General features: G+C 42.7%; 1 protein-coding gene across 3 annotated transcripts in view; it reads right to left on the bottom strand.

Moving 5' to 3' along the window:
- The window catches only part of MYO5B (myosin VB), a 461,360-nt gene that overhangs the window by 37,973 nt on the left and 398,241 nt on the right, over nucleotides 1-25,146 (bottom strand). For 2 of the 3 annotated variants that reach the window (XM_077135491.1, XM_077135490.1), the window contains exons 28-29: nucleotides 15,613-15,852; nucleotides 14,547-14,647 (exon numbers count right to left, since the gene is read on the bottom strand). In XM_077135491.1, coding sequence (XP_076991606.1) covers nucleotides 14,547-14,647; nucleotides 15,613-15,852 — 341 coding nt within the window. Of the gene's footprint in view, nucleotides 1-1,892; nucleotides 1,971-14,546; nucleotides 14,648-15,612; nucleotides 15,853-25,146 lie in introns of all 3 variants that reach the window. The other variant, XM_077135492.1, reaches the window with a different exon arrangement.

Below are 25,146 nucleotides of genomic sequence, written 5' to 3'. Positions count from 1 at the left end.
TTCTCCCATTTATTACAGGTGGTATTACCAGAGGAAAGCAACAAAAAGGTGAGGATGGTGGAGGATAATCTGGTAATTAAATCAGCATTTTAGATGCCATACAATATTAGATAATATCCAATACTAGTTATAATATACTAAAAGGAATCATCAGTAAGTTACCGAAAAATCAGAAACACTGGGGCTCTAGGTATACCATCCCAATGATCCACTTCCTAATTTGTGTTTATATTCACTGTTGCTGTTTCTCTAGCTCTCTAATTAGATTGTAGTTGGAAGCACACAGTGACTTAGCCTGGCATTTGTGCACTATCCCCAGCCTGAGCATCAGGCTGGCCACTTTGTCCTGCTGGGGAGAAAGCCAAGGCCTAGAGAGGTTCAAGGCCATAACGAGTGGCAGAGCAGGTTCTAGAAGTCAGGTCTCTTTGACACACAGGTCCATGCTTTCTCTGTCTTCTAGAGAACATGAGGAATCACCTGATTTCATATGTGGGTACCTCCTCCAATAAAATAAACTTTTGGGTGGACTTCATCTGATTATGTTGAATAATGATCACTATAATAGAGATAGCAGCTAATATTTATTTGGTGCTTACTACATGCCAGGCACATGCAAACAACTTTTCTGTATTAGCCTTAGTCCTTATAATGACCCTAGGAGGCAAGTCATATTATGATGCACATTTTAACTAGTGAGGAAACCAAGACACAGATGTTACCTAGCTCACAGACGGTGGGGCCAGCATATGAATTCACGGAGGCCGCAGGGCCTATAACCCTAACCACCAAGAGCACACTGCATCATGCAACATCTGACCTTGACTTTCTTTTGCCAAGGAAAGATGTTTTTGCTGTAAATAGGACTTCCACTGCATAATTATAATAGGTAGAACTTTGGAGATGGTGGAGGAAGAGGAGTGCATGAGAAGTGAAGGATGAGTGTGAGGTAGCCAGGATTCTGTTCCAGCTCTGCCATCCCTGAGCTGAGGGAGCTTGGGTGTGGCACACAATTCACCTTTCTGACCTTCCGTTTCCTCTGATAGAAAAGAAGCCTAATAACAATTGCCCACTTTTTTTTTGTTGGGAGGCTCCAAGAAATGAAGCTATGCCATAGACCCTAGAAACCACGTTCTGGCAGCAAATGTATAACATGGTTATGTTATGCTGTTTCTTGCATGTCTAATCTCCTTTACTAAACTGTCCATACCCACCCATGGTTAAGGGCCAATGGGTTATGGGTTCAAGCTCTGGTATTAAATGTACTGGGTTCAAATTATGGCTCTTATGCTCAACCAGAAAGTTCCTTAGACATTCAATCTTCAGTGTCCTCATAAGATCAGCTGTGATGTGTATATGGCACTTAGCACAGGGCTCACTAGCTGTTATCAGCTCTAGGGAGTCACTGAGATTGAGATTAGTCTTACGTGCTAAAGGAAGTTCGAAGAGTCCTCATATTCAGAGCCAAAAGCATGAATTAAGTTGATATTCTTGGCTCCTCCTGCAGAGCCAGAAGAGCCAACAGACCATCTGGAGGCCCCGTGGAAACTGGAGTCTCCAGACTAAATTCCCTTTTCAGCCTTGACCTAAATAGCCATGTAACCACTGCCACATTAACTTCTCTTTTCAGTTCCTCTTCAGCCATAAAATAGGTGATTGGACTAGGTGATTGCTAAGATTCGAATGAGGCATCAAACACTATCACTTGACCCAAATAAGCAACCTCATCTACAGAGCCTGGATACAAAGTGACAGCAAGGGTACATGAGTGGCAAGAGGTGTTGCCAGTATCCTAAGTGAAATTGTGCCCTTGTACCCACTCTGGCTGAAAAACAATCAAGCATAGACATGAGCAGGCAAAACAGACAAAGCAGAAACAGGAAGGAGGAAATGACCTGGCCACTTGTTTTAGGCCTTGGTAGGCCAAGCCGAGTTCTCCATCTTCATTCAAATATTCCCAATCCTCAGTCTTGCTAGAAATAAAGGACAGAAACAGGGTACACAGTGTGTGGAGGAAAGAAACTCCAGGAAAGTGACTCTAGTCAAGGTTTGGAAATGAAAAAATGAAAGGCTCTTGGATCCCATCCCTTCTCTCCCTTTCTCCTCTATCATCAGCACTTTTGGGCACCTTCAAATGTCATCTCCCTTCCAAATCCTCTGGTTTATTACTGTCTTTGAAGTGAGTCAATGTAGTCTCATGGTGGACTGACTAATAATCACAGGTGGGAAAATATGCTTCCAAGGAGAGAGCCAAGGGTTGCATTTATTCTGATAACTCTGGCACACAGCAGCAATGAGGCAGCCTGGGTTGCATAAAAGCAGTTACAGGCTCTCACACCCTGTGCTCCCCATTTATCAGAATAATTTGGAAAAGAGAAGGAAATATCAGGAGAGATCCAAAAAGGGCAAGGAGGAAAGACTCCATGTGTGGTGGAAGCTGCAGATGGTAAGTGTGAACTGTGCAGGGAGGTGGGAAGAGGCTGCCCAGGTCACTGCAACCCATGGAGCAGGTGAGGTACCTGAGGGAAGGTTTGCTCAGGGGAGATAAGGAAGGAGACTATCTCCTTTTCAAGCACATTTTCTTCCTGTCACTTCTTAAGAGCACAAAATATTAACCAACCCCTCTTGCAGAGTCTTGCATAAAGAAATAGCTAATAAAACTGTGTGATGAGCAGGATGAGAACTGTCTCACCGCTTGATCTTGGGCCTGGGGTACCTTACTTCTGTTCACCCTACTTGGGAAAGCAAGTAGAACACAAGTTCTGCCATGTCTACCTGATGCTGACCACAGCAGCTCCTGGTGATCAGGCATATGTCATTTGCTCTTCCACCACACACCGCCCCATGTGGCACAGCCGGGTACAAAGGGGATCCTCAAACACCCAAGGGATTGGGTGGTGGAGGCAGCAAAGCCCTGACCAGGGGCTGATCTGTCCCTCCCTCCCTCCTCCTAATCTGCCTGTTACTGGAGAACCTCTCTTTGCTGGATTTCAGCTTCCCCGTAGGGAGCACAGAGCAGAAACTATAACCCAACTGCCTGATACAGGGACCAATAACCCCTTCCTCATGCCCTGGTGAATAACAATCCATCCCCAGAGTGTTTCTGACCATGGTCAGGCAATGTGCTGACCCCTTACATCTCCTCCCAGCTCTGCCTCATGGAGGTCCTCAGCCACTGTGTTTGTTTCCATGGGCTGCTTCTTGGGCAAAGCTGATTGCATCACCAGCAAGCCCTTCCCTGGAGAGCTTAACAAACAGAGGGGGTGGGAGGAAGGAGACAACAGTGGTGAGTCTACTGTTTGGGGCCACTTTATAGCTTCTACTCCTTCTGTCCATCCCTTACTGTCACAGCTTGCTTTCCTTCTCCAGCTGGTTGGTAAGGGGGCTCTCGCCAACAAGTTTCTTCTAGGGACCCACATCATTTTCAGGACTTCAGCTCCTCTCTGCCCCTCAAAAGCCTAGCACCCTCACACTGCCCACTGGTGCCCAGAGCCTTTCTCCAGGCCAGGTCTCCCAATGTGCTGCCTCTGGTGGTAGACTCCTTGCCATCACCTCCTGTAGTTAGCACTTAGCAGTCCTGCGTATTCCACTTGCTCCTGCAAATCTTAAACTGACGTGGGCTGTGTTAGGGGAGCTGGTGCTGCTTCCTTCTCAGGTGTTATGCTTGTGTTTAACTGGGACCTCTTAGTAGCTGATGCTTTAACTCAAAGGAGTGGTTCACTGGGAGGCATTCCCCGCACAGCTGCAGTTCTTGGGTCGGGCCCAGGGGCAGAGAGTAGAGCTGAAAGGGAGTGTAGGAACCCCTTATGCCAACCATCTGTTTTTGCACATGTAGAGAAAGACCGAGACACCCACTTGTCTGACATCGATGCCTGCCCTAGAACATGATCCCCCTGTTTCAGGTTGGCTGGCCCTCCAGGTTCTGGCGAGAGCTGCTGGGTTGCCCTTTTAGAGGAAGCCCCTGTTCCTGCAGTCCCCATAACTACTGCCATTTCCAAGCCCTCTTGCCCTCCAGGAGGGGAGATGTGTTCAGCTGAGATGCACAACAAGGAATTTAGCAGCTGTAATCCCTGGACTACCAGCCTGAGAGAGAGGCAGAAAAATAACCCTGCAACATGCCAGGCTTTACGGACAGAAGTAGAGAACCGCACAGCCCAGTCACCCCACAGTGCTCAGGAAATCAGGCATGAGTGAACTAAAAACCAGTTAACCTCCCCCACGTCCAGCTCTTTGTTCCCAGAGGAAAGAGAAGTATATCCCCAGAGGAGCTTCCCCCCAGGCTTCTTTACTTATTCCGCAACAGGCCAAGGCCAGGGCGGGAGCACCACCTGGTGGTGTGAGAAGGAAAACCCAAACAGCTCAGCTCAGGATTTTTTTTAATTTTAAGTGCTCGATGTCAGTAAAGCAACAAATATTTATGGAGAACTTCCTATGAATATGCCACGTGCTGAGCCTCATTCACAAAGAGAACCGAAACACAGGGATGAACAAACAGCAGGTACAGTGCTCCAGCTGCAGGAGGCAGTAAGGCACACCACTCAGGAACCGGCTGGTGAGCCGGGCATCCATCCCTGCCTCTTTGGGCTGTGTGGCGGTGGCTGGTCATTTACACTCCCTGGGTCTCTGTCCTCACCTATGATGTGAAAGTGCTCAGCCAAGTTTCTGCACGAGTTTTTGGATTTTTAATTATATAACCTTAATATTTATTTTCCCTCTCTACAGATCCTGAAAAATAGGACCCAAGGACCCTTTCTCAGTAATGGCCTAAGGCTTTGCCCCACTGCCCTGTGGCCTGGAACAGACAAGGCTTGGAGAGCATCTAAAAAGCTCACTTAGGGCTCCATGGATACTCTTATTTTTTTTAGTTCACACTTACTTTATACCCATCTTCCCAGGATATTTACTATTATCTCTGAGAAATGGGAGGCGGCACCCCAAATGTAAGAAACATTTGAAGCAACAGGCCTGGCCATGCAAAGGTGAATTGTTTGTGGATAATCAAAGATGTTCAAATCTCCTACATCAATTCGAGAAGATGAAGGAAATATGGTTAAGGAGATGAAGGATTTAAGATGACACTGGGTGAGCATAAAGAAGAATATGAAATTATGAATAGAAAAATAACTTATGGGAATGAAAAGTGCAATAGGAGAGATTAAAAATACACTAGAGGCATATGACAGAAGATTTGAATAGGAAGAAGAAAGAATCAGCAAATTAGAAGAGAGGATAAGCAAGATCTCACAAACAGAAAGGACAGATAAAGAATGGAAAAAATTGTGCAGGACCTCAGAGAATTGAATGACAGCATGAAGCACATAAACATACATGTCTTGGGTGTCCCAGAAGGAGAAGAGAATGGACCATGGGAGGAAAGAATATCTGAGGAAATAATGACCAAAAATTTCCCAACTCTTATGAAAGACATAAATATATGTCTAAGAAGTGCAACATACTTCAAATAGAATAAATCAGAATAGACCTACTCTGAGACACACACTAATCAAAATGCCAAATGCCAAAGACAGAGAATCCTGAAAGCAGCAAGAGAAAAGAACTTTGTCATATATAAAGGAACAGTAATAAGATAAAGATTAAGACACCATACAGGCAAGAAGGCAATGATATGACATATTCAAGGTACCGAAAGAGAAAATGGCCAGCCAAGAATTCTTTATCTGGCAAAACTGTCCTTCAGAAATAGAGAGACATTTAAAATATTCACAGATAAACAGAAACAGAGAGAGTTCATCAACAAAAGATCTGCCCTACAAAAAATACTAAAAGGAGTTCTACAGGCTTGAAACTAAAAGAAAGGAGAGAGAAGCTTGGAGTAGACTGTAGAAATGAGTGTTATCAGTCAGGGTAAGTAAAAGGATAAAAAAGGAGATGAAAATAAGATATGATATATATAAAAACCAAGGATAAAATGGCTGAAGTAATGCCTTTACAGTAACAATATTGAGTGTTAATAGAGTAGACTTCCCCATTAAAAAACACAAATTGGCAGAATGGATTAAAAAACGTAAGCCATCTATACGCTGTCTAAAAGAGACTCAGTTTACACCCAAAGTCACAAATAGATTGAAAGTGAAAGGTGGACAAAGATATTCTATGCAAACAGTAACCAAAACAAATGAACAAACAAAAAACCCAGCTGGGGTAGCTATACTAATATTGGGCAAAATAGACTTTGAAAGCAAAATTGTTATAAGAAACAAAGAAGGACATTGTATATTAAAAAAAAGGATAATCCATCAAGAAGAAGAATAATCATAAATATTTATGCATCTAACCAGGATGCCCCAAAGTACATGAAGCAAACACTTTCAAAACTGAAGGGAGGACTTCCGGAGAAGATGGTGGCTTAGTAAGATGCGCGGGTCTTAGTTCCTCCTCCAGAACAGCAACTAAAGAAACAGAAACAATACGAAACAGCTCCCGGAGCCACGACAGAGACCAAAAAGACAGCGTACCCCATTCTGGAACGGCTGAATGGGCAGGGAGAATCCGCTGCAGTCAGATACCCAAAGGGCGCGCACTTTCCCAGGCTGGGGCGGCTGGCGACTGGGGTCCCCTCCACGCACGTGGCTTCCCGGTCTGACTGGGAACGTTGGATAGCGGGGCCCTCCCGCCACGCTTGGCGTCTCGGGCCAGCTGGGCAATTTGGACTGGCACTCCCCCAAGCCGCGGTGGCCAGCGACCCCCCCCTCCACGCACGGTTTCCCAGGCTGACTGCGAGATTCGGATTGGCAAGTTAAACGAGCCACAGCATCTTTTACTGGTGGGACCGGCAGACAGACAAGCACCACGAGCACCACCTACTGGGCAGGAAAAGAAAAACAGAGCCCAGAGATTTCACAGAAAGACCTTTCAACCAGCCGGGTCCCACACCCAGGGAAATCTGATCAAATGCCCAGACACCAGCAGAAAATAACGGATCACGCTCGGAAAATTGAAGATATGGCCCAGTCAAAGGAACAAACTAATAGTTCAAATGAGATACAGGAGCTGAGACAACTAATGCTGAATATACGAACAGAAATGGAAAAACTCTTCAAAAACCAAATCAATAAATTGAGGGAGGACATGAAGAAGACATGGGCTGAACAAAAAGAAGAAATAGAAAATCTGAAAAAACAAATCACAGAACTTATGGGAGTGAAGGACAAAGTAGAAAAGATGGAAAAAACAATGGATACCTACAATGGTAGTTTTAAAGAGACAGAAGCTACAATTAGTGAACTGGAGGATGGAACATCTGAATTCCAAAAAGAAACAGAAACTATAGGGAAAAGAATGGAAAAACTTGAGCAGGGGATCAGGGAACTGAATGACAATATGAAGCGCACAAATATACGTGTTGTGGGTGTCCCAGAAGGAGAAGAGAAGGGAAAAGGAGGAGAAAAACTAATGGAAGAAATTATCACTGAAAATTTCCCAACTCTTATGAAAGACCTAAATTTAAAGATCCAAGAAGTGCAGCGCACCCCAAAGAGAATAGACCCAAATAGGCGTTCTCAAGACACTTACTAGTTAGAATGTCAGAGGTCAAAGAGAAAGAGAGGATCTTGAAAGCAGCAAGAGAAAAACAATCTGTCACATACAAGGGAAACCCAATAAGACTATGTGTAGATTTCTCAGCAGAAACCATGGAAGCTAGAAGACAGTGGGATGATATATTTAAATTACTAAAAGAGAAAAACTGCCAACCAAGACTTCTATATCCAGCAAAATTGTCCTTCAAAAATGAAGGAGAAATTAAAACATTTATAGACAAAAAGTCACTGAGAGAATTTGTGACCAAGAGACCAGCGCTCAAGAAATACTAAAGGGAGCACTAGAGTCAGATACGAAAAGACAGAAGAGAGAGGTATGGAGAAGAGTGTAGAAAGAAGGAAAATCAGATATGATATATATAATACAAAAGCCAAAATGGTAGAGGAAAATATTATCCAAACAGTAATAACACTAAAAGTTAATGGACTGAATTCCCCAATCAAAAGACAGACTGGCAGAATGGATTACGACCCAGCAGTACCACTGCTAGGTATCTACTCAAAGGACTTAAGGGCAAAGACACAGACGGACATTTGCACACCAGTGTTTATAGCAGCATTATCTACAACTGCAAAGAGATGGAAACAGCCAAAATGCCCATCAACAGACGAGTGGCTAAACAAACTGTGGCGTATACCTACGATGGAATATTATGCAGCTTTAAGATAGAATAAACTTATGAAGCATGTAATAACATGGATGGACCTAGAGAACATTATGCTGAGTGAGTCTAGCCAAAAACTAAAGGAAAAATACTGTATGGTCCCACTGATGTGAACTGACATTCGAGAATCAACTTAGAATATATCATTGGTAACAGAGACCAGCAGGAGTTAGAAACAGGGTAAGATAATGGGTAATTGGAGCTGAAGAGATATAGACTATGCAACAGGACTAGATACAAAAACTCAAAAATGGACAGCACAATAATACCTAATTGTAATGTAACTATGTTAAAACACTGAATGAAGCTGCACCTGAACTATAGTTTTTTGTTTGTTTGTTTGTATCTTTTGTTTTTGTTTTTTTCTTTTACCTTTTTATATATATATATATATTTTTAAATTATTATTTTAATTCTCTTCTCTATATTAACATTCTATATCTTTTTCTGCTGTTTTGCTAGTTCTTTTCCTAAATCGATGCAAATGTACTAAGAAATGATGATCATACATCTATGTGATGATACTAAGAATTACTGAGTGCATATGTAGAATGGAATGATTTCTAAATGTTGTGTTAATTTCTTTTCTTTTTTTTGATTAATTAAAAAAAAAAAAACTGAAGGGAGGGTGCTGCAACAGTGGCTCAATGGCAGAATCCTCGTCTGCCATGTCAGAGACCCAAGTTCAATTCCCGGAGCCTGCCTAGTTAAAAAACAAAACAGAACAAAAAAACCAAAAAACAAAAAAACTGAAGGGAGAAATAGACATCTCCATGGTAACAGTTGGAGACTTCAATACACCACTCTCATCAGTAGCTAGAACAACTAGACAGAGGAAACAGATAACTTGAACAATATGATAAACCAGACCTAACAGAGATATACAGAATACTTTACCCCAAAACAATAGGATATACATTCAAGTGCTCATGGATCATTCTCTAGGATAGGTCACATGTTGGGTTATAAAACAAGGCTCAATAAATTTTAAAAGACTGAAATTATATCAAGCACCTTCTCTAACCACAATGGAATGAAACCGGAAATTAACAAGTGAAGAACTGGAAAATTCACAAATATTTGGAGGTTAAATATGCTCTTAAACACAACATATCAAAACTTGTGGGATGCAGTGAAAACAGTGCCGAGGGAAATTTATAGCCCTAAACACCATCTTAAAAAAAGAAGAAAGATCTGATGGCACATGTGGAGGAACTAGAAAAAAGAACAACAAACTAATCCCAAAGCAAGCGGAAGGAAAGAAATAAAGATTAGAGCAAAAAAATTAAATTGAGAACAAAAAATAATAGAGTTGACAAAACAAAACTCGGTTCTTTGAGAGGACCAATAAAATTGACAAAACCTTAGTTAGACAGACAAAGATAAAAAAAGAGAAGATGCAAATAAAAAAAATCAGAAATTAAAGGGTATTAATACTGACTGACCTCACAGAAATAAAAGGAAGTATAACAGGACACTATGAACAACTGTATGCTAACAAATAAGATAACCTAGATGAAATGGACATATCTGGAAATACACAAACCACCTACACTGCTTCCAGAAGAAATAGAAGACTTCAACAAATCAATTACAAGTAAAGAGATTGAATCAGTCATCAAAAACCTCCCAACAAAGAAGTCTGCATGGCTGAATGATTCTGTCAATTATTCCAAAAAGAATTAATATCAATCCTACTCAAATTCTTCCAGAAGCTTGAAGAGAAGGGAACACTACCTCATTGCATGGAGCCAACATCACCCTAATACTAAAGCCAGATGAAGATACTACAAGAAAAGAAAAGTACAGACCAATCTCTTTATGAATATAGATGCAAAAATCCTCAACAAAATACCTGCAAATCGAATCCAGCAGACATTAAAAGATTTATACAGCATAATCAAGTGGGTTTTATCCCAGGTATGCAAGGGCAGTTCAACACAAGAAAATAAATTTACATAACATATCATCTTAACCAATTGAAGGGGAAAACCCACATCATCATCCCAAAAAAGAAAATGGCATTTGACAAAATCCAATATCCTTTCTTGACAGACACTTCCTCAACATGATAAAAGGCATATATAAAAAACCCCACAACTAACATCATATTCTATGGTGAAAGACTGTAAGCTTTCCTTCTAAGATCTGGAAGAAGACAAGGATGCCCACTGTCACCACTGTTATTCAGCACTGTATTAGAAGTACTAGCTAGAGTAGCTAGGCATGAAAAAGAAATAAAAGGCAACCAAATTGTAAAGAAAGAAGTAAAACTTTCACTATTTGCAGATGACCTGATCCTACATATAGAAAGTTCTGAAAAACCTACAAAAAGCTACTAGAGTGAACAAGTTCATCAAAGTCATATGAACATGCAAAAATCAGCAATGTTTCTAAACACCAGTAATGAGCAATTTCAGGAAGAAATTAAGAAAAAAAATTCCATTCACAATAGCAACTAAACAATCAAATATGTAGGAATAAATTTAACCAAGGATGCAAAGGACCTGTACATAGACAACTACAAAACATTGCTAAAAGAAATCAAAGAAGACTTTCGTGGGAAAGACATCCTGTGTTCATGGAACACAGATTTATACCATCCAGATATAAATTCTACCTAAATTGATTTACAGGTTAAATGCAATCCCAATCAAAACTCTAACAGCCTACTTTGCAGAGATGGAAAGCCAATTATCAAGTTTATTTGGAAGGGTAAGGGGTCCCAAACAGCCAAAAATATTTTGAAAAAGAACAAAATTGGAGCACTCACACATCCTGACTTTAAAGCATATTACAAGGCTACAGGTGTCAAAACAGCAAAAGATGGATATATTGACCAATGGAATCAAACTGCAAATTCAGAAGCAGACCCTCACATCTATAGCCAATTGCTATTCAATAGGCTACCAAGTCCACTGAAAAGGAAAGAGCTCTCTCTTCAACAACTGGTGCTGGGAGAACTGGATATCCATTTACAAAAGAATGAAAGAGGACCCTTATCTCACATCTTACACAAAAATTAATTCAAAATGGATCAAAGATCTAAATATAAGAACCAGGACCATAAAACTCCTAGAGAAAAACAGAGAAGCATCTTCAAAATATCGTAGTAGGTATGGTTTCTTAGACATTACACCCAAAGCACAAGCAATGAAAGAAGAAACAGATAAATGGGCCCTCCTCAAAATTAAAACCTTCTATGCTTCAACAGATTTTGACCAAAAAAGTGAAAAGGCAACCTACTCAATGGGAGAAAATATTTGGAAATCACATATCTGATAAGGATTTAATATCCAGAATATATTAAGAAATCCTACAACTCAACAATAAAAACACAAACAACCCAATTTAAAAATGGGCAACAGACTTGAGTATACATTTCTCCAAAGAGGAAATCCAAATGGTTAAAAATCACACAAAAAGATGCTCAACATTACTAGCTATTAGGGAAATGAAAAATCAAAACCACAATGAGATACCATTTCACATTTACTAAGATGTCCACTATTAAACACATAGAAAACTGCAAGTGTTGGAGAGGAGTGGAGAAATAGGAACACCTATTCACTCTTGTGGGAATGTAAACGGGTGCAGCTGCTGTGGAAGACAGTTTGGTGGTTCCTCAGGAAGCTAAGTATAGAACTGCCCTATGATCTGGAAATCCTGCTCCTAGGTGCATACACCCAGAAGAACCGAAAGCAGGGACGCAAACAAACACCAATGTTCATCACAGCATTATTTACAACAGCCAAAAGATGGAAGCAACCCAAGTGATAAATGGATAAACAAAATGTGGTATATACATATGGTATAATATTATTCAGCTGTAGGAAGAAAGGAAGTCCCAACACATGTGATAACAAGGTTGAACCTGGAGGACATTATGTTGAGTGAAGTAAGTCAGACACAAAAGGACAAATATAGCATGACCTCACTGATACGAACTAACTATAACAAGCAAACTCATGAAGTTAGAATCTAGAATATGGGTTACCAGGGGATACAGAATAGGGAGCTGATGCTTAATTTGTACCGAATTTCTATTTGGGTGACTGTAACTGTTTGGAAATGGACAGTGGTGATACTACTACATTATTGTGAGTCAAACGAACAGCAGTGAATTATGTTGGTGAATGTGGTTGAAAGGGGAAGTTTTGGGGCATGTATGTTACTAGAAGGAAAGTTAGAAGATAAAACACAGGACTGTATACCACAGTGAACCTGGTTGTGGACAATGGACTATGGTTAACAGTACAAACAAAAGAATGTTCTTTCATGAATTATAACAAATGTATGATACTATTACAGTGTTAATAATAAGGTAGTTATATGGGGAAAATACATCTAACGTAATCTATGGACTATAGGTAACAGTGTTATTTTAATATCCTTTCAGCAATTGTAACAAAGGTACCACATTAATGCAAAGTGCCAATAACAGGGGGATACGTGAGAATGTTGTATTTTTTTTTTTAAACATCGGCAGGTACTGGGAATCGAACCCAGGTCTCCAGCATGGCAGGTGGGAGTTCTACCACTGAGCCATTGTCGTACCACCTAAGAATGTTGCACTTTTGACATGACTTTTCTGCAAACCTACAACCTCTCTAACTAAAAAAATAATAACATAAAAATACAGTTAGGCTACGTGAAAGAAACCAGACACACAGTACTGGGTTTGGAAATCTCCCAGAAATCTAGGCAAAATTCAGTGTATGAATGTTGATTTTTCTAGAGAGAGGATAAACAAAATTTTAAAGGATCCCCATCGGCCCCCTCCTCCCCCAAATCACACATGCATACAGTTTATATTTGAACTGTAAAAATCTCTATTATAGGACAACAGTAGGAAAAGAAAAAAAGTTCTAATCGTAAAAAGCCCCCTTGTCAAAGCCCTGGATGGCTGAGCTACAGGCTGAGATACAGTTGCCTGCATCCACCTCTCAGGCTTGTCCGGCTGCTGTCTTCAAGTTTCCTTCAAACTGAGACAGGAGCCAAACTGGAAGAGAGACAAACCCTCCATGGTCAGGTCTACGGTTCCTGGATGCCACAGGCTAGGCACGGGAACTAGTTTTTCAGGCTTCCCCTCCTGAGGCAGCTGGCCTGTTATTATTTTTTTAATTAGAGAGGTTATAGGTTTAAGAAAAGTCATGTCAAAAATACAACATTTTTGGGTGGTACAACGCTGGCTCAGTGGCAGAAGTCTCACCTGCCATGCTGGAGACCCGGACTTAAGTTGGTTTCACAGGCTATTAGTTTCCTGTCGTGCACCGGGCTTTCTGGGAACTGAATTATTTTAAGACACGATAAAAGCTATTTTTATTTTATCACCATCGTTATCACTGCTGTGAAGGAAGATAAATCCAGGGTATTAAGCAGCCCATGGGAAAACCTTTACCTGGGACTTGGTCCCTGGCAAAAGTCAGGATGAATAGAGGGAGCTGACAACCGTGACGGTTCTGAAGATGGGACAGATATGCACAGAACCAAGCACACGGCAGTTTTTCTTCCTTTCTTTTTAATGTCACCTATGCTCTTTCTTTTTTCTCATCTTCACCAAAGGTTGTTTAAACAACTAAATAAATCTTGACTGTAGTTTGAGTGCTGGGAGAATCACTTTCATTTCCTTCTCTTCTGTCCTCCACCCCTCCTTGGTCCTGCTGCCTTCCTCAGACCATCATTCTCCTTTCCCTTGAGTCTTGGTGAACCCTAGAGGTAGTCGGCTAACTAAAATCTAAGGCAATCTCATTTGATCCAGTCAGGTGGTGGCAATATTCTCCCCTTCAGCCTTGTGTCATGACTAGTTTGGGTTCCGTTTCTTAAATGATCCCTGATGGTAGATGGCACCTAGCACTGTGAAGCCCATCTGTGGGGATGAGGAGAGATGGCACTGCACAAACAATGGAGCAAGCCTCCTCCAGGGTTTAATCAGTGCTCAGCATCCTTCTCCACAAGAAAAGCCACTATCAGCCAGTCCTTCCCTTTGCCTCCTGTCGCATGTCCCAGGAAGCTGTCCCTTTTCCTAATACTTGTCTGAGGACCTGGGTTCTAAATGCTTCAGGTATGTTACTCGAGTCTTGTCAAAGCTAAAAGGAGGAACTTCCTAAGGGCCTGGAACTCATCGAATCCACTCCTTCTCTTGTGACTCTGACAATAAATACATATATATAATAAATATTATATATATATAATAAATCAGAATGGTACTGTTTATTTTATATATAAAAAGTGCCTGAGGGGCAGGCCTTAACAAGTTAAGTCTATGAGGGCCCCTCTCCCCATCGCTTCTACCAGGTACAGTTTTCTGGGAGGTGGGACTTACCTGTTTGTCTGGCAGACCCCATGATAGGCTTCGATGGCATCTTCCTGGTCTACGTGCTTTTCACTGTTAGGCCAACTCGTTCTGGCATTAATGTTTGGCTCCTAGATGGCCCCAAATTAAAAAAATAAGTAACTATAGTTATAAGAACAATTGCCATCAAATGACTTTATTTACATATAGACGTCTGTTAAAAATGAACACAAGAAGATAACTACAGTGAAAGCCAACCAGGATGTGACTTTTAAAGGTCACAAAGGAAGAGAGACAGACAGAATTGATAAGTCTGGCTGTGAAAGTCAGTGAATGATGAATGAGAAGCAGCGGTAGTGGTGACAGAGATGGAAAGGACAAGGACACTATCCCTGGAAAGAGAAAGACCTCAGGTCCAGAGAACATGATTAAAGTCAGGTTCAACCGCGAATAATTCACTCATTACTGCCTACTTCTCCTATCCGCCCCACACCACCCAGCCCCCTAGAGCCCACTGCGTGAGGCAGGTGCCTCTGCTCCTATCACTTGTTCTACAGTCTGTCCCAGAGGGTGAGAATATTAGGAACAAACACTGAGCTGGACTTGCCACCCTGGGAAGGCTGAGAGAGAAGAAAGACTATATGCACCTCAAAAATAAATAGCAAAAGGCAAGGCATGAGATGAAAAACAAGGGCAAAATGGCCTCATTCTACCTGGGGTTACCTATCTAATTTCGGGTCTCATTTTTTTTTTTTCTTTTGGAATGGACAGGCTCCAGGAATCAAACTCAGGTCTCTTGCACATCAGGTAAGAATTCTGCCACTGAGCCACTAGTGCTCTGCCCTGGGTCTCATTCTTTTGAAACATGCTTGTATTCAGTAACTTCAGAAGACTGGAAATTTCCAGCTAAACATCCCATTGCCATGCTGAGAGAGCAGTATGTCCCTTGCTCTGTCTTCAGAGGGGACCCCAGAACAAGAGATTCTGCAGTTTCAGGTTTAAGACCTTCATGGATAAAGATCTGCAAGCAAAACACCAAACCTATGAGCCGGCGTGACCCCCTAACAAGCCCCACCGCTGGCTGCCATCTCGTTACCGTGCTCCTGCCCGCAAGTCTGCGCTGGTCCGAGCTCACGATCTGCGTGCGGAGGATGAGCACCTCCTCCTTGCGAACCTCGAGCTCCTCGTTGGCCAGCTTGAGCTGGTTCAGGAGGAGGCTGTAGCTGTCCGAGGAGCTGTGGGTGGAGTCGTTCTGCGTGGCTTGGTCAGCTATGGCTTTCCTTAGCTCGTTCAGGTCATTCTTGAGCTTCTTGTTCTCCGACTCCAGCTCCTGTCTCTGTAAGATAGCCCGAGTGACACATTTAGCTATTTCCTAGTCTGGGGCACTCTGCCCCCCACGGGCCTGCTCCTCCACCTTCCTCCTGGAATCTAAGAACAACCTTCACACTTTAACGATGAAACGCGTGGCGGAGGGGTAAGGGGTATGGTATGTACGAGTTTTTTCTCTTTTCTTTTGATTTCTTTTTCTGGAGTGATGCAAATGTTCTAAAAAATGAGCATGGTGATGAACACACAACTATGTGATGCTATTGAGAGCCAGTGATTGCATACCACGTATGGAATGTATGTGTGTGAAGATTTCTCAATAAAAATATTAAAAAAAAAAAAAAAAAGAACCCAGGTTCTTTCTCCACTTCTGCACATAAATGGTGATTTCTAGGAGATTTAGAACCACACATGAAGACCATGGTTCTGTAGCAATGAGGAGGGTCAAGGAGTAGGATGATCAATACTTAATGCTGATTGATGACTTCATCAATCAGGAGTCCTAGGATCAGGAATTAAGGATCCACTCAAAGCTTGGGGGCTTTTCCTTCTGCCACAGAAAGTCAGCTCTCAGGAGAGCCAGCATTACACAGTAAAGGAGCACTGGGCTTGGAGGCAGGAGTCCTTGTCCCAGCTCAAGTGTATTCTGTACATCTGTACACTCCCTGGAATCTTCCTCAGATTTTTCAGGTACGAGGTGAAGGGAGTGAGACCAGATTGGGGGGGAAGGGGGCTAGATCCAACTACCCATAACTGCACTCAGTAGGTGTTGTATGCTGGATATCTGTGATGACAACAATCCCAGGTCCCCACTCAGCAGAGATTCTGCCCCAAGACTAAGAGGGGCAGATAGGGTGAGCAAGAACCCAGGATGTTTTTCACAAAGACTTCCACCCAAGACATATCTGACATTTCTTCTCATTCCACTCCCTCGCCATCTCCTTTCTTCCCTAACTATACTCCATATAGCCCATCCATCCCTTTCCTTTCCTGTCCACCATGGTTTACTACTATTTCCACATCATTTGTCCTGGTCAAACAGTGCCAAAAAAGACAAATATTTTTTATATACCTAGATGTTATGCTATTCCGTTGGAGAAGCATGGAGTTCCATTCATTTATCATCCCTCCTTCCCACCAATATCTGTCTAATTTTTGTTAGGTACTGTGCTAGGTACTGTGGGCACAATACCTGCTTAGAACCAAATAATCATGCCACCATATGGAACATGCTATGACTTGAGGGAATCTAAAGTACTTGGGGTAACATGGAAGAGGACCGTTGACTGGGTCTTGGGGTAAGGGAAGGCTTCCTGGAGGAGGTGATAGTGATGTCTAACCTGACAGCTACAGGATTTAGAGCAGTTGGCCAGGGGAGACTCTCCAGGAGCAAAAGCCCAAGCAAAAGGAGAACAACCACGACTTGCTCAAGAAATGCAGTCATGCAGAATGTTAGCTGGGGAAGGGAGTCAAGAGATGGTGGTGCCAGTCAGATCGCATAGGCTGTGAATACCTGGGGAAGGGAGGTGGTCACTACAGAGCATCAAAGAAATCTCTACAGTTGCCATGGGGAATCCAGGCATCAGACTGGAGGCCATTTTTATATCGCAGGGGAGAGGCAACCTGGCCTGGGCTGTGATGGTAATGAGAGATGTGGAGGTACCTCGGAGATTTCGGAGATAGAATTGACAGGACTTGGTGACTGGATGCGGAAGGTGAGAGAAAAGGAAACATCAGGATACTTGGGCCATGGGGGATGTCATCTATGTCTACAGAGATGGGCAAACCTAAGAAGGGGTTTTGAAGATCTGCTTGGCTGGGCGCACATATGGCACAGTGAGGCCCAGAAGTCCAGTGAGCAGTCAGAAAAATGTGTCTAGGATTCGGGATAAGGGGGCGAGCTGGGAGAGATCAGCAAATGGACAACGACTGGAGTTTTGGGAGCGTATGTGTATGTACAGGATGGAGGATGAAATCATTTAGGGACAGTGCACAGAATGAAAGTAGCAGCAGGCCCAGGCTGGAGGTATTGCTTGTCTTACACTCCAGACTTCCTGTCCCTGGGCCTAGGTATCACTGTAGCCCCAGAATTTCAAAAGCACTGGACTGGAGAGCTGCACTTCACAAAGAGCTCAGGCTGCACTTCACAGAGAGCTCAGGCATACTCTGTTGTTTTGGGGTTTTTTTGAAAAAAAAAAAAAAAAGATGATCACTGCAAAGCAGACCATATCTCACACAGGAAGAATGTTATGATTAGAGATTGCACAATTTGGATGACAGCTCAATTTAATTCTGTATATGATTAACAATATTCCACAATTTTGTTCTTTGTACTATTTTAAAGCAGTAAAATCGATTTCACGTTCTATAAGATAAATTAGATTTGTGGAACCTGCTCTACCTCATAACCTAGCTGTGACAAACAGTAATGAATACAATTTACTTAAATTCTGAAGAATTTATTTTAATGGAATAATTATGAACAGTCTAGGTTTCAAAAAAAAAAAAAACCTGGTTTCATCACAACATTATTTATAATAAAAAAACACGAGACCAACTAAAATATTTAGCAATTAGGAAATGGTTAATAAAACTGTTATGATCATGTCAGAAAATATTAACCATTCAATAACATTTATAAAATAAAATTATGTATATATATGTATATTTATACATATATATATATATAAATAACCTCTGCTATATAAAATATACATAGAAACATATGTAGAAATATCCAAATAATATCAGAGGCTGCCTCCAAGTGGCAGGAATATGGATTTTGAAAAATTCTTTCAATTTTCCTGTGTTTAAAAAGTTTTCTTAGATGAGCAGAGTTACTTTAATGAATTTAAAAGTAAATTCTCTATAAAAAAGGTATATTAAGGAAAAATTTTAAATCACCAAATGACCACTTCAGTTGGGCCTTTTTTGACCCATGCTCCACACCAGATAAGCCAACTTATCTGGTTCTCAGTTAAGACGAGAAGTCCTGAAATGCCCATCTGGGCTCCCAGCCACTCCATTTCAGCTGACTACTCTTCACGCACCCACCCTGAGCCTGTGGGCACCGTCTCCTGAGCCTAATCCAGAACCTGCTGACAGAAGGCAGAGAAGGAAAAGCCAAAGTTTCGCTGCTGGCCTTAGCAGGCAGGGTCTACTTCCTGACCAACCAGCTCCTAGCATATGCCAGGCACCCAGAAATGGCAAGCTGCTCCCCTCATCAGCCTCGGGTGCTATGCCACCTGTTCCCACCACCTCCAAGGCCCTTTCTCCTTTGCCTTCTTGCATTGGTTCAGGCTGTGGCCTCTTGAGGGAGTCACATTTTCCTCTCCGGCTGTACTACTTCAGGCCTCCTGGGACAATGCTCTGCCAGATATGGCCAGCCTCAGAAGACTCTTCCACCAGATTCCCCCCCGCCAGGTGGGATACTTAAGCCTAAGTGCAACATCAGAAGAACAGGTCTCCTCCCCAAGGCTGGGACTGCTTTACCCGTCCAAGAAGGATCAGGGAAAATTTCTCAAATTCTGGTCAAGGGAATCCAGAGTCAAACAAAAACCACTTGTGAAAGGGGTCAGCTCAATGTAGCCTCACCTCACTGATGGACACAGCAGGTGTTTCAAATCCAATTTGATAAGAACCAAGCTGGAAAAGACAGGTGAGTAGAAAGACATGTAGCTGCATCCTCTCTCTCAGATCTGTCTTCCCTACTCAAGTGAGTCTACATTTTTGAAGAGTATAGTAGACCTCCAATCTTTCTGTAGCCCTCAAAGCATCCCGTCGGATGCAGAGCTGGAAGTAGTGTGAAACGGTTATACAGAGCTGTGACAGTTCTGGATGAGTATTTCTTGAAGCCTCTCTGGGCAAGGTCCTTTGCTGGGCAGTGGAGATGAGGCTTGAAAGAGCCAAGGGGTGGGGGTGCCTTCCTCAAAAGAGAGCAAAGTAGCAGGAGGAGATTTTTGAGCTGATTTAAGACAGGAGCTATGAAGGCAGTGCCTCATCAATGGACAGAACACTGGTTCAGAGAGGGCAGGAGAATCAATCGGAGGCGGACCTGTTAAAACCAGATTGCTGGGCCTCACACCAGAACTCCTGATGGGTAGTTCTGGGCTAGCGTGTGAGGATTTGCATTTCTAGCAGGCACCCAGTGATGCTGATGCTGCTGAGCCTGGGAACACTCTGGGAACCACCAGGCTAGACCCTTTTATTAGTTCAAAAAGGACTGCGGGATTGAGGACCAATAAGCACTCGCTCCCTTCAAGAGTGGTGCCTAAAGATTTACAAGCAGAAGGTCCTGGCGCCACAGGTATTTTGCACATCAAGAGACTTTCTCTGCTCCTTGGAGAGTTTTAAGTCTTTTAAACATCACATGAGGAAAATATATTTAATCAACAATTCAAGAAGAAAAACTCTATAAAGCGCCCCCTTCTTATACTATTTGTATGGCCCAAGTTGTTTAAAAAGCCAGGGATGGCAAGGTGTTGTAATATGCTTCCATTAATTATAACAAAGGCACTAAACCAAAACTAAATGTCAATAAGAGGGAGTTATAAGGGGGGGAGGTATGGGATTCTTGGTGGTAGTGTTTCTCCTTATTTTTATTATTTTATTTTATTTTGGGGGGCATGGGCAGGCTCTGGGAATTGAACTCGGGTCTCCAGCATGGCAGGTAAGAATTCTGCCACTGAGCTACCATTGCACCACCCCTTTTCATTATTTTTTTTTTATGTCGTTTTTTCCCCTTGTCTTTCTTTGCAGAAGAAATGGGAATGTCCTCGTATAGACTGTGGTGGTGTATATAATACATAACTACATGATTTTACCAGGAGCCATTACTTGTTTACTTAGGATGGACTGCATGGTGTATAAATAAAACTACCTAAAAAATAAACAGAAAAATACAAGTGCTGGAGAAAATGTGGAGAGAGAAATGTATCTGTTCACTACTGGCAGGGAAGTAGAATGGTGCAGCCCCACTGGAGGGCAGTGTGGTGGTTCCAGAGAAGACGAAGTATGGGGTTGCCACATGATCCTGCAAGCCCATTATTAGGTATATACTTGGAGGAACTGAAAATAGGGTCACGAATGAACATTTGCACACTGGTATTTATGGCAGTAGTATTTATGATTTGCAATGGATGGAGGTGGCCTAAAGGTACAACCACTGAGGAATGGAAGGGTGAACTGTGGTGTATACATATGATGGAATATTGAGAGGCTTCAAGAAGGAATGAAGTTGTCAGGCATGAACAACTTCATAGGTGTATGAACCTTGAGGACATTATGTTGAGTGATATAAGCCAGAAAAGAAAAGACAAATGTTTTAACTCCTCACTAACAGGACTAACTATAATGTACAAACTCTGAGAAGTGAATTAAAGTGCATAGTTATCAGGCGAGAGGATGCGGACAGGGATTGGGTAATCGACAATTAAGGAATACAGATGTTCAATAACACTTATTGTACAGGTTCCTAGATTGTATGGTCTTACAGCAGTCACATCTATTCCTGAGTTACAACCTGTTATTTCTTTTCTGAGATGCTGAGCTCTTTGTGCATAACCTGGTTGTTCCCTGAAACTTTGGGAACACCTGAGACTTGGTGTCAGCATTCTGCAGCTCTGAAAGTCAGCATCGCTCCATTCAAGAACCGGCAAGGAAGGTGAAAAAGAGATCAGACTTCAACAAGAGATATGAATGAAGCTGATCCGATTAGGACTAAGGTAAATCAGAATACAGGGTAAAGGATCATACTGTCTGTATTTTAAAACTTCAACTTCTTTGAGAGAACAAAGGAAGAGATGTTTATTTGGTGCAAAGTTTATATTTTCTATAGCACATTAGCTAATTTAACCTGTATGGTCAAGTTTTTTCAAACAAAATAATTACATGGGACCTTGGAATAGGGAAAGATATTTTATTTCGTACAAGTTAATATAAGAACCCAATGCATCCCAGAGTAATGTGGGCAGAAAACAAAAAAAGTTTTTGCAAAGTCCCCTTGAGGGACAGGGGAAAAATGTGGAAATATTAATTTTCCTCACCTGGGTACTTCCTGATATTCTCACAAGCATTACCACCTCCAATTTAATAGGCTAAGCCCTTGATCTTGGGGTTTGCTCTTATGAAACTTACTCCTGCAAAAAAGAAGCTAAGCCTACTTATAATTTTGCCGAACAGTCAACCCGAGAGAATCTCTTTTGTTGCTCAGATGTGGCCATTCTCTCTAAGTCAACTCAGCATGTGAACTCACTGCCCTCCCTCCTATGTGGGACATGACTCCCAGGGATGAGTCTGCTCCTGGCATTACGAGTTGAGACCACCTTCTTGACCAAAAGGAGGAAAAGAAATAAAGCAAAATAAAGTTTCAGTGGCTAAGAGATTTCAAATAGAGCTGAGGTCATTCTGGAGGTTATTCTTATACATTATAAAGATATTTCTTTTTAGTTTCTCGTGTGTTAGAATAGCTAGAAGGAAATACCAGAAACTGCCGAATGGCAATCCAGTAGCCTTGATTCTTGATGATGAGTGTATATAACTAGGTGGCTTTTTCAGTGTGACCATGTGATTGTGAAAACCTTGTGACTGACACTCCCTTGATCCAGGTATGGGCAAATGTGTAAGAAAATAAAGACAAAAAAATACATAAATAATAGGGGAGGGAATAAGGGATATGGGATGTTTTAGGTGTTTTTTTTTTAATTATTATTACTTTTTTTGAGTAATAAAAATGCCCTGAAATTGATTGTGGTGAGGAATGTATAACTATATGATGGTACTGTGGACCACCGATTGTATACTTTGTATGATTATATGGTATGTGAATACATTTCAACAAAATTGCATTTTTAAAAAAGCCATGGGAGTAATTTTGGGCTGTTCTCCTGGGCAATGCAGCTATTAGAGTTATTTGTGGTCCTATAAGTAGGGTCAGATTGGCTGACCCTGGCGGATGGGGTAAACTCTCCACTATTAGTCCTCTGGGAATGAGATCAGGGAGTGGGCTGTTCTGATGCCCCATTTCTGTAGGTTCCTCCCTGCTTGTCCTTGGACCTTGGACATTTCATCCTTCTACCTCTCCATCTCCTGCCCAGCCAGAGTTGGCTGCACTGGGAGTTGCCTCTGCCTTACATCTGCCCATACAGGGTTAATATTTTTGCCAAAGTGATTTTATTCCAACAGCTGCGTTTTATTTTAACTGAAATTGTAATGGGGTGATGTCATCAATATGGCAACAAAAACAGTTACTGAAAACCTCTCCCCAAAGATTCAAAAAAAAAAAAAGCAAAGTTCTCACTTGTTCAGACTGTAGAAGAAGGTATAGGCTGGAGAAGGATCCTACAAATGCCGAATTGAAGAAAGAAAAAAATCAGGTAGGAAACTTCTGTCCCAGACCAGCTGGTCCTCTTCCCTCCCCTTCACGTGGTCCCACACGGCGTGGGGGACACAGAAGCAGCAGCCGGGATCCCTCCCACCTCCACAGGGGATAGAGACTATAAAATCTCTCACAGGAGTAAGACAGATCCCCACTGTTTGGGAACCCAGGGAGGGGAGTGGGGGCAGGGGAAGGAATTTCAAGGCCCAGGTCAGTGAGGAATGAAGTGTCTGAGACAATTCGGACAGAGACTGAGTTTCCAGCTCTGGGGCCTGGTGCCCATCCTTCACCCTTGAGGGAAACAGCAGTGGCCAGCCTGGTCCTTGCCTGGGGGGTAGCTACAGACTGGGGCAGTTAGGGGAGTCCTCTGCCATAAGTAAAGTGGGGGACAGAGCCCCACACTGAGCCATATTTTGGCTGGCAGAGTACACAGGAACCCCACAGTTTCAGGCCCATTCACTCAGAGGCAGCCTGGCCTCCAGAAGGAATCCAGCTTCTGCGGACAATTAAGTCACCGAACAGCACCATCTGCTGGGAAGACAAGAGAGTGCAAAGGAAATGCAGGTTTTTCAGAGCCTCTGCAGACCCTATTCCAGGCCCACTGGAGGTGGTCTACAGTCCCTGCATGGGAGCCTAGCTCTGTTTTGGCTAAGGATTACAGATGACCCAAATCTCAAAGCAGCAAAACGAATCCAAGTCTTGGTGACTGGCCAAAAGCAAAGCACTCCTAGGAGCCAGGAGACTAGTTTTATTCATACACAGAGATCCTGCTGCAGTGCCTAGGGCATATTCTCCGTCCCTGAGGCAGGACACTGAAGGCACCTGTTTTTGGGGAGACTGGGGGGTTGAGTTGATTTGACAATTGGCCAACAAGAGAGACACTTTAGGTCCCGCTGCCTCTATCCTTTCTCCAAAGAGGTATGTAAGGGTGGAGAGGTGGGGACAAAGGAGGGAGCTGCACTGCAGTGCCAGCTCTTTCTCAACCTCAGAGGCCCTCAGGTGCAAGCCAGCCGAGTCTTGAGGGCACTCCCAGACTGGTTGCAGGCAGGGGAAGTGGAACGTCTCAGTCCCACAGCCCAAAGTCATTCCATGAGGAAGCCTAGGACTCACCAGACCCATTGTGCCCACAAATGGATTCTCCGCCAAAGTGCACAATGCCCTCCCCCCTCCCCAGGGTTGGCGGCTTCCAGCATGCACGGAGACCTATGGCATTGACTGGACTGTTGCCTGGTCAGTTCCCCACCCAGTGGGCTCCCTCAGTCAGGCAGTGAGGCCAGTGCAAAGACTCGAATTTGGTTTGGTTGGGAATCACTGATACACCAAATGCCAAGGGAGACCTTCAACACGAACTCAAGCAACTACAAGATCTTAGGTGAGTGAGGGAAATCAGCTTTCAATATAACCTTATCAAGATAGCCAAACACCTAGAAACCAATTAAAAAAAAAAAGAACCACAAAGCACATGAAGATGCAAGAAGATATGGCCATCGCTCTTGCTAAACCCAACTCTGCAAATGAAACCACTGCCCTCCCCCCTACGTGGGATATGACATCCAGGGGTAAAAGTCTCCGTGGCAGCATGGGATCAACAATTCCATTCTGACCAAAAGAGGGAAAAGAAGTATAGTTAATAAGCTACCAGTGGCTGAGAGAGTTCAAACAGAGTCGAGAACCTCTCGAGGTCACCCTTACACAAGCTTCAATTAGACATTGCTATCTATCATAGCTTGCCAAACCTCTACCAAAACCGTTCTAGCCAATCCTAAAGAACACCTAGGACAATATATAAAATTCTACAAAGGTTCTAGGCACTAGAGTAACTTTCCAGAAACCTACAACCTCCCAATGGTCTCTGGACCAGATAAATCTTGAAATGTAGAGGGTCCAGCCTCTCCAGAGCATCAGTTCCATCTCCCTACCCTATATTAC

The sequence above is a fragment of the Tamandua tetradactyla genome, chromosome 18 (genome assembly GCF_023851605.1).
Source record: "Tamandua tetradactyla isolate mTamTet1 chromosome 18, mTamTet1.pri, whole genome shotgun sequence".
In the NCBI taxonomy this organism is placed as follows: Eukaryota; Metazoa; Chordata; class Mammalia; order Pilosa; family Myrmecophagidae; genus Tamandua; species Tamandua tetradactyla.
The sequence above is the reverse complement of the archived record's forward strand: the minus strand, read 5'-3'. Positions and strand labels throughout refer to the sequence as shown.